The sequence below is a fragment of the Coffea arabica genome, chromosome 6e, assembly GCF_036785885.1.
Source record: "Coffea arabica cultivar ET-39 chromosome 6e, Coffea Arabica ET-39 HiFi, whole genome shotgun sequence".
Taxonomy (NCBI): domain Eukaryota; kingdom Viridiplantae; phylum Streptophyta; class Magnoliopsida; order Gentianales; family Rubiaceae; genus Coffea; species Coffea arabica.
In genome coordinates, this window is record NC_092321.1 from 3,986,723 (window position 1) to 3,996,047 (window position 9,325).

Genomic DNA, 9,325 nt, shown 5'->3' on the forward strand with positions numbered 1-9,325 from the left:
GCACGCCACCCCCTCCCCCCGCCAGCCCTTCCCAGCTGCCGTGCCACCCCCTCTGCCCCTTCCCCCACCCCCTCTGCCCCTTCCCTTCCCCTCTGCACGCCACCCCCTCCCCCCACCAGCCCTTCCCCCGTTGCCCCGCTAGCCCCTCTGCCCTGCCCCTTCCCCCTCCCCTCTGCACGCCACCCTCTCTGCCCCGCCACCCCCTTCCCTATTCCCCTGTTCCCCTGTTCGCCCGGTTCTTAATCATTTGGAGGTCAGCACCTGCAGAGTAGCGGACCTCGCTCCATCCTTTGGAGATGAACGAGAAAGCCTTCTCCGCTGTAACGATTGAGCGGGACGGCGATGATGATGAAGACGACGTCATCCGGGCCTCCGGGGAGGCTTTCATATTAAGCATCATCTGGAATTTTGGAAATTTAATGCAAAATTTGATTTTTTTTTCCCGCCTGGGGGTTTGCATAGAATTGCAGGATTGAGGTGCTTATGACTTGTGAGAGAGAGCAGAGTTAAAGGAGCAAAGGAAAAAAGTTTTTTTTCCCGCCGTTGGCTAAGATTTTGGAAAAAAGTTTTTTGTGTATTATTTTAAAGTGTGTAGGTAAAAAATTTTGATAAGTTTTTTGGGGTTCGTGTAGCAAAAGTTGTTAAAAAACTAGTAGCTAAAAAACTTGGCCAAAAACTTCACTTCCAAACAAGCCCATTATAAGTTGATAAGGATGTTTTGGGCTTGGGCTCAGCATTCAACTCTACATTCTATAGATTTTGTTTGGATTGACCTATTTTTCAAAAATAAGTTTTGTAAATATAATATTACAGTAATACATAAATAAAAATAACTCAAAAAATATCTCATTCATATAATATATCAAATATTTAAAAAAAAGTTATAGTAAAAATTTTTCATATACACTGTTACAGTAAAATATTTCAAAAATACTTCTAAAAACAGTTAATCCAAACAAATGTGTGTGGTAATTTATATGAAGATGTGATATGAGTTACAAGAGATATCCAAAAAAAAAAAAAGAACTAGTCACCCCTTTTTCCTACATAATTCATTCTTAGGAATCTAGGGGGTGAAAATAGCTAAAAACTGGCCTTGAGGACAACATTTGGACTTTAAGTGAAGTGGACATGTTTTTGGGCCAGCAGGAGTTCTTATATCAAAAGGTAGTCAAAAACATATCGCGGCTTCCCCTTCCCGTCCGCAGCTCCGCATCCCGCAAGAATCCGCCAAGACAACGCAAATGATTTCCAACCATCCCCAAAAAAAAAAAAAAAAAAAAAAAATAGAGGAACATTGAGAAAGAAAAAAAAGAAGGAGCACTTGACTGAGCAGTGGAGAATCAAACGCAGTTTTATAAGTGAACTGAATCGAACTGAACCGCATCAACCAACCAACGTTCCCCAGCCGAAGCCCATAAGATGGATATCAATCCCCTTGTCAACTCCCTCATTCCCTCCTCCATCTCCGTCTGTAATCTTATCTCTGCTTCTCTCATGCACAAACATCACTGGTTTTTTATCTCCCTCATTCAAGGATACATCACTGGCATAAACAGCTTGCTAGGCATAACCTGCATTGATTTAATATTCTTGGTTTTTTATTGTGTATAGGTTGGTTTGCTGCTCTCGTTCTTCACGTACTTGGCAGTTGCTGGATCTATCCTGCCCGGAAAGATTGTTCCTGGGGTCACTTTGACTGATGGGACTCGCCTCCATTACCGTTGCAACGGTCACCTCTCCATCTCTCTCTGATATTTATTGAATCCCAAGACTCTTTCCTCCCCCTCACCCGCGCCCCCCCCCCCCCCAACACCCCGGGGGGAAAAAAAAAGTGCATTGTAGTATAACCTTTAGTTGGTGGGCTCAGGATTGCTATTGCTGCTCGTTTTGATTGCCCTTCTTGGAATCGGGACCCAGTTGGATATTGTATCGCCTACTGTAAGTAATTTTCTCGTTTTGATTTACAAAATCAAGTTAAGCTACACACTCTCCAACTCATTGACGAGTCTTGCAGATAATTGCAGACCGAGGGCTTGAGCTTTTATCAACAACTTTTGTGTTCAGCGTTCTTGTAAGTTTCAGTTTTCGCCCATTGGAAATTTTTGTTGCATGATTGATCTATATTAATTTGAGTAGGATTTCAAAATATTAACAATTTCAAACCTGATATGATACCAACGATGTATGTTTGAGGATTCAGGTTCAAGAATTCACAATTAAGTTCATATACTTAGCTCGGGCATTGGAATTAATCACACGAAGATATATTCAGACAAAATATATATCTGTTGTAAATCTGACTACTTCTCTGAACTTTTAATCTTGTTCTCTTAACCTTATTTTGCTTGTAAATGCCAGGTCACACTCTTATTGTATGTGGTCGGTTGTAAGTCAAGAGATCAGAACTCTTCTCTGAAGCCTCACGTTACCGGAAACTTGATTCATGACTGGTAACTCAAACTGTTGTGGTCAGGTTGTGGATTTTTACTGGGACAATATAACGTTTGATCTCTGCAGGCTCCTATTTATTAAATTAGCTTCCTTTAGTGATTAGATGTGCTGCTATCGTGCCTGAGAAGAAAACAACGTGTTCTAGTATTTTAATCTAGGTCAAGATGAAATTTAGCAATAATTTGCTTAACATCCATGGATTACACTGCTCTAAATTTTTTCCAACAAAATGTTGTTATATTGACCAAGACTAAGAGACATGTACGCAAATGATAAGGAATAGATGGGGTTGGTCTTACTCAATTTATTATAATTTACTAAATTTGCAGTAATTGCACCATCTTAATAGCATCTGCCTAGGTGACTAAAGATGTTTGGTTAAGAATCTTCATGTCGTTAAATGACTCTGCCAGTTCTTCCTTCTGACCATCTCATGTTGCTCAGCCTCGGCAATAAGTCCACAGGGAAATCTTGACTATACTAATTTTTGTAGAACCCTTCAAAGAGCATACATTTTTGCAAAAGCAGAGAATTAGTCAATAATAGCTTACTTTTTTATTGTCCACCTGGCTGAATTTAATTTCTTTTGGCTTACAGCTCCAGGTTTTTCTTTTTACTACTTCACCCAATTATTGCTACCAATGATGCATAATACTTTGTTCTAGGCTGTTTTCTATATAAATATCGTGATTTGCAATATTTATTCATACAGATGCTGAAACATTATCGTAAAATTAGCATTCTTGTAGTTTTGTGATAACTTTTTAAACTCCATTTTATTCATGTTGTATTTCAACTGCGCACAAATGCCTTCTGATTAATCATCTACCTTGTTATTTTTGTATCCAAATGTCATCCAAAAGGTGGTTTGGGATCCAACTGAATCCTCAATTCTTCGGCATTGACCTCAAGTATGTATTCTGTACCTGAAACTTCTTGAAATCTTTATCACTGTGATAGACCTTCAGGATGTGACACAATAATTTACTATGCTTTATTGTTTGTCACTATAAGGGATTACATGTCTTATGCTGGTGTTTATGGTTCAAGATATGTTTTAAGTGTTTCATGTGTTACTTCACATGTTTTGATCAAGTAAATGCTCAAATCTTCACACATTGCTTTGACACCTTTGATTGTATGTATATTTGACTTATGCTCTATTTTTCCTCGCTTCTGAGATGCTCTGTCTATTTTACGTTGTATGTCCAAGTTTGACTTCTTCATTATTTTTCAGTGTTTAAAGTGTTGCCTTTAGGAGTTACATCATTTGCTAAATAATTTGATTATGTAAAAAAAGAAATGACGTTCTATGATACTCTGCTTAAAATATTTTTTTTTCCATCTTTTGCATGTTACACAGTTTAATGCACTCAAATTTTGATGCCATGATTTGATAACTACCAATGTGAGCTTTGTTGTGATAACTACAACTTTCTTTTGCAGATTTTTCTTTGTTAGAGCTGGAATGATGGGTTGGCTCCTCATCAATCTATCCATTCTCTTAAAAGCTCTCAAGGATTCAAATTTAACACAGTCAATGATCCTATATCAGATATTTTGTACGGTAAGTTACTGGAATATTATTTCTTGTCCTAAGGGGTAGAAAGATGGATGGTATCTCACAATTTATGTAATACTTCATATCTTTGCAGCTATATATTATTGATTACTTTTTCTATGAAGAGTTCATGACATCCACGTAAGTAGCTAATTATCATCCTTTCCATTTTGGTTTTCCCAACTTTTCCATCCTATTTCAAGAGATAACCTTTCACTAAAGCATGTAGAAATTCCAGCACTTAAACAATGACAGATGTTATGGACTGTTTTTACAAAAATCATGTATTATGGATGTATTAGTGTATATTGCTGATACCATATGCTTAGTCAAATGGGATAATGCAAATGGTGTGAAGTGGGTACTGCCTAATAAATCTAGGCCCACCTTGCTGTATTGTCACCAGTCTGTATTGTTATGATGGGTACAATTAAGATGGCATACTTAAATGTCTGGTACCTGTATCAGACACTATGGTGGGGGGCATAGATCCAGGTATCCAATAGTTCCCATAGTTTGGCATAATGACTGATGAAGCTATCCTTGTTTTAATTCTTTTGTGGTTCTGTACTAATTCCCAATTTTTTGTTCTAATCTCGTTAGTTACCTACATGAAAAGTTTCCATGCTCCAACTTCATTTCTGGTCTGTAGTCCTCCTTTTGACAAATTTTGAATGCCCACATGTTATATAAGTCTGTCATGACTTATGAATTTAGTTTATATCTCAGGAAGATTAGGTGAAGGAACAGTAGAGAGAGTGAGAGCTCTTCTTGACAAAATAGTACAACTTTTTCATATTGTGAAATATCTTAAAGTTGGCCTCAGCTCCTTCTTGGTTATTGGTCAATATTTTGACATCATCCCTAGAGTTTTGGATTTGATCCCACATAACCCTTTTTTAAGGGAAAAAGAAAGGAATTACATGTTAAAGTGTTTTAGGCTTAGTTCTTGTGGTATTATTAGTGCTATAATCTTAAGCTTCTTAATACTGGTTCATATATGCCTAGTTTATGATTATTTCACTAGTTTGATCACTCTTTTGATGAAAACTGTATTTTTTTTTTTAATTTTATTGCTTTGATATCTGTATATGAAGTGCACATTTAGTGTTTTGCCTTATCATTCAACTTTATAAATTGTTTAAGCGATACGCTTTGGGTATGGCTGTTCATTGCAGATGGGACATAATTGCAGAAAGATTGGGATTCATGCTAGTTTTTGGAGATCTAGTCTGGATTCCATATACTTTCAGTATCCAGGCATGTAATCTAGCTTGTTGCCTGTAATTTAAAAAGGATTCTGCCCTTGCTTACAAATCAGGATTCTCTTCTTGCTTCCTTTCATCAATTTTTTTTTTTTTTGGTTTGTCCCGCTGTATATGGGTATAGGTGGGTGGGCGGGGGGTGTGCTTGTGAGTGAGAGAGAGAGCCTGTCAATATACAGTATTTGGTCACATACACTTGCAAGCAAAGTCCTAGGAGACTTTAACACAATTTGTTGGACTTGTTTACAGATGCCGAATGGAACTTTGAGTTCTTGTAAAACTAATATCTAATGTTAGTCAGCATCATATCTGCAATAACAAATTAACTTAATTTAAAGATCGTCCTAGACTGCTGTTGCCTACCTGTTCTTTTGGTGCTAATTCGCTATGGAATGTGCCTATATTGCTAAACATTCTAAATGGCCCTAAATGTGCTGAAATTTCTTCTGCCTCCTTTTAAGAACCTACCTCCTTCTGACCTTTATTTGATTCATTGGACAAGGACATAATTTCATCACTTCTGAACAATTTGTATTGGTCTCTGATTGTTGGTTCTTGAACTGGAATTAGTAACTGATATATCAGGGAGCCCATTATTGGTTATAGTCAGAATTAACATCCTTTTTTTGGGTAAGTGTCAGAATTAACATCTTGCTCTAGTATGTAGTTGCATTCTAGAATTCCAATTCAGTTATTGAGTCAAAGTGGCCAAAAGATAGGAGCTTACTTTTTGAATTCTCAGATAAGTTTCAAGTAATAATTCGAGGCAATGAAGTGGTAGGATACAATCCATCTATTCTCTTGGCTGTGAAGAGGGGAAATCGATATCTAGAAATTTAGCGTACTTCTGTCATCTGCAGGTTCCTGGTATTGCTAAGTCTAAGATCTCATGTTGCATCTACCATACGTCATGTTCTTTCTGATATATTTGTTAGCCTTTGTACCTTTGATTTTAACTTTCAAACTGTAGGATAAATTAGTTCTTTTCAATTTCTTTTACAGGGTTGGTGGCTCTTGCATAACAAAGTGGAGCTAACAACAGCTGCAATTGTTGCAAATTGCCTTGTCTTTTTCATTGGGTAAACAAACTTCGAATTATTGAAGTTTTTACTAAGTTTTTTATTTTTAATCTGTATTGCCCTTTGACTTGGTTCCCTGTTTTTCTTGGAAGTTATGTTGTGTTTAGAGGAGCCAACAAGCAGAAGCATGTTTTTAAAAAGGACCCCAAAGCACCAATTTGGGGTAGGCCTCCAAAAGTTATTGGAGGAAAGTTGCTAGCTTCAGGTTACTGGTAGGCATCAATTGACTTGTTTGCTTATTCAACTACTGTGAGCAAATTAATATATGTGAACACACTATAATCTATTATCATTTTCTTACTTGGTAGAACCTCAATCAACGCCATGGCATATTTTGGTGTTTCAGCCCGAGCAGAGCTTCTTTACTTTCATAATCTAAAATTTAGTTATCTCGAGTAAACAACCCTATCTAGATATCTCGAGTAACGCTGAGTACTCAAGATATCTTGAGTACTGAGAAACGCCATGGCAGCCTGTGTTTCTGCAGCGTGGCTATTATTGTAGCAGCGCACCATCTTACTGAGTCTGGGTGATTCCAGATTACTTTCAGAAAGCAGACATTGCATGCATTTTAGATTCCCTGCATTTTTTCTCTAGATAGAGTTTTGATGTCTAAATTATATTTACTTGTTAATAACATCTTGTTGAAGGGGCATTGCAAGGCACAGTAATTACCTGGGGGATCTATTGGTTGCACTATCATTCAGTTTGCCTTGTGGTATAAGGTAACGTAGCTATCTTTTCTTATTTTATCACGTTCATGTGCTGTCAGAAACTAACTCCCCCAGATCAATGAATGCTTTTGTAGTTCCCCAATTCCATACTTCTACCCTGTGTATCTTCTTATTTTGCTTGTATGGAGAGAGAGAAGAGATGAAGGCCGGTGTGCACAGAAGTACAAGGAAATCTGGAACGAGTACTGTAATCTTGTCCCCTGGAGGATATTACCGTACGTTTATTAGCTAAAATTACCAATAAGCTGGAAGCATGTATTGACTTAATCGGGCATTGCAAGTTCTGGTGTAGAATTCTGTGTCTGGGAAGAGTATCCTGTTGTTGTACATGAATTTGTGCTATCACTTGATTAGAGCTTTTTGCTTAATGAAACAGAATTAGAGCTTTACAATTGGTTGTGTGGTCTCAAATTATGTCTTAGTTTGTCTTGACATTTTGCTGCTGTAAATGATAGCAATCAAGTTGAAGTTTCAAGCTATCCTATCGCAGAAGTAGCGATACATGTGGGTTGGTGTTCATGCGAACGAAAGGACTTTGTTCCTAGTTAACTTCTTAGTTCGTATAACCATATAGTAGTACTGTGAGTTAATTATATAAAAATATATCCCCGCCTTCTTAAGGAAATGATATTCATACTCCTCCAAAAAACCTCAAGCAATCCTTTCCTTCTTCTTTTGCATTGGACGAAGTTTAAGGAGTGGTTGAGGTTTTTGGTAATATCCATTTTCCAATGTCAACGCTAAGCGCGTGTACCCATTCTTGGTGACTGTCTACTTGTTACTGTGAAGCCCTGTACAAGTGACTATGGGGAAAGTTTGTGTGATATCGCAGCGTTCTGGCAGTGTGGCCCGGGCCATCCTGCCCCACGTCTGCTGAAATCAACATATTTACCCGCCCTTGTCGTTGTCAATCAGCGAAAAGAAGTCTGGCACAGGCAAAGGAAGACGCAATTGCAAAAGGGCCGATGCGACAAAAGAATTGGGGATATTATTTCACTGAACTCCTTTGAGGTTTAAAAAATTATAAATACCTCCCTTGTCATTTAAAATGATAATTTTACCCTTAAATATTTTAATGAAATTTTAGAATGAGTTTTAAAATTATTTTTCATTATTTTTCCTTCTTATTTTTTTTTTAAATTTTTCACCAATAAAACTGTAGAATTATCGTCATTGCCTCTAGATTTCTATTATAACCAAATGCCGAATTAGTAATTTTTTTGACGAATTAATTTTATATGTAATTCAATATTTTTGTTGATTTTTGTTTTCTATTTTTTGGTATTAAAATTAATAATAAATAAAAAAGAAATGACCCAAAAGTATTACTAAAATATGATAATCTCACTATTTCAAAAATTTATAAACTCTAAATAAATTGTTTCAATATTTTCTTTTCTATCTTCTAAATATAAATCCATAATAAAATACCATCAAAAATATCATATCATAGTAATAAAATTATTACCATTGTTGTTTATCAAATAGTAGATATGGACATGAAAATTTTGGTACATTTTCCTTATAATTATACTAAATAATCTTATAACTGTATAGGGAAATAAATTAAAACTCATTCCATAGGGGCATTTTTGGGTATTTATTTAAAAAATTGTCCAAGTCAATATTATTTTAAGGTTTTTTTACTAAAACTAATCAAATCAAAGAAGATAAGTATAATTTTTCAAACCTTAGGGGAGCTCAGTGAAATTGTCAGAAACCTCACTGGAGGTTTCTGCAATTATCCCAAAGAACTGCAAAAACTTGTGCAGGTGCGTGACATAGACAATAGCCTTTGCGAAAGTTTCCCGTACGGGAATTGGATGGCTCATGGCTCATATGACCATGGAAAGAAATAGTACTGCTCTATTAGCTTCAATTTAATTTATATTTTAACTGAAAAAAAAATGTTTCAAATTCTTTCTCATCTCACGAGGATCTATAATTGGACCCATTTCCTATCTTTCTGAGTCTGCGTTATTATTCATCATACATAAACCTTGTTTTGCTTACAGTGGATGCTTAAATAGTTGAAGGTATGAGCCGGAAAAGAATGCTTTACCGGCCAAATATGGATGTCATCAGGCTATGAATGATTTAGCGGGTAGTAAATGTTAGTACTAGAGTTTTACCTGAACGATTGCCGTAGGGAGGGAATGGCCTTCCCACGGTGGGGGAACGGGGAGGGGCTGGCTGGACGCTTGGACAACGTTTTTGTGGTGTTTTTGTAAC

At 36.7% G+C, this 9,325-nt stretch overlaps 1 protein-coding gene across 1 annotated transcript; it reads left to right on the forward strand.

Moving 5' to 3' along the window:
* Nucleotides 1-1,287: 1,287 nt before the first annotated feature.
* Nucleotides 1,288-7,485, forward strand: LOC113697477 (delta(14)-sterol reductase). Its single transcript, XM_027217116.2, has 13 exons — nt 1,288-1,470; nt 1,615-1,732; nt 1,871-1,941; nt 2,018-2,074; nt 2,362-2,453; nt 3,318-3,365; nt 3,901-4,021; nt 4,110-4,156; nt 5,194-5,275; nt 6,283-6,359; nt 6,452-6,571; nt 7,010-7,084; nt 7,168-7,485. Exons 1-13 carry the CDS (start codon nt 1,423-1,425, stop codon nt 7,319-7,321), a joined length of 1,110 nt encoding a protein of 369 aa, XP_027072917.2. The 5' UTR covers nt 1,288-1,422; the 3' UTR covers nt 7,322-7,485.
* Nucleotides 7,486-9,325: the final 1,840 nt, after the last annotated feature.

What these genes read in the sequence shown, in the direction of transcription:
- LOC113697477 (XM_027217116.2), top strand. Translation starts at nt 1,423, where the DNA reads ATGGATATCAATCCCCTTGTCAACTCCCTCATTCCCTCCTCCATCTCC. An exon ending in CCTCCATTACCGTTGCAACG is followed by an intron (nt 1,733 to 1,870) that starts GTCACCTCTCCA and finishes TGGTGGGCTCAG; the next exon opens with GATTGCTATTGCTGCTCGTT. An exon ending in TTCTTCGGCATTGACCTCAA is followed by an intron (nt 3,366 to 3,900) that starts GTATGTATTCTG and finishes TTTCTTTTGCAG; the next exon opens with ATTTTTCTTTGTTAGAGCTG.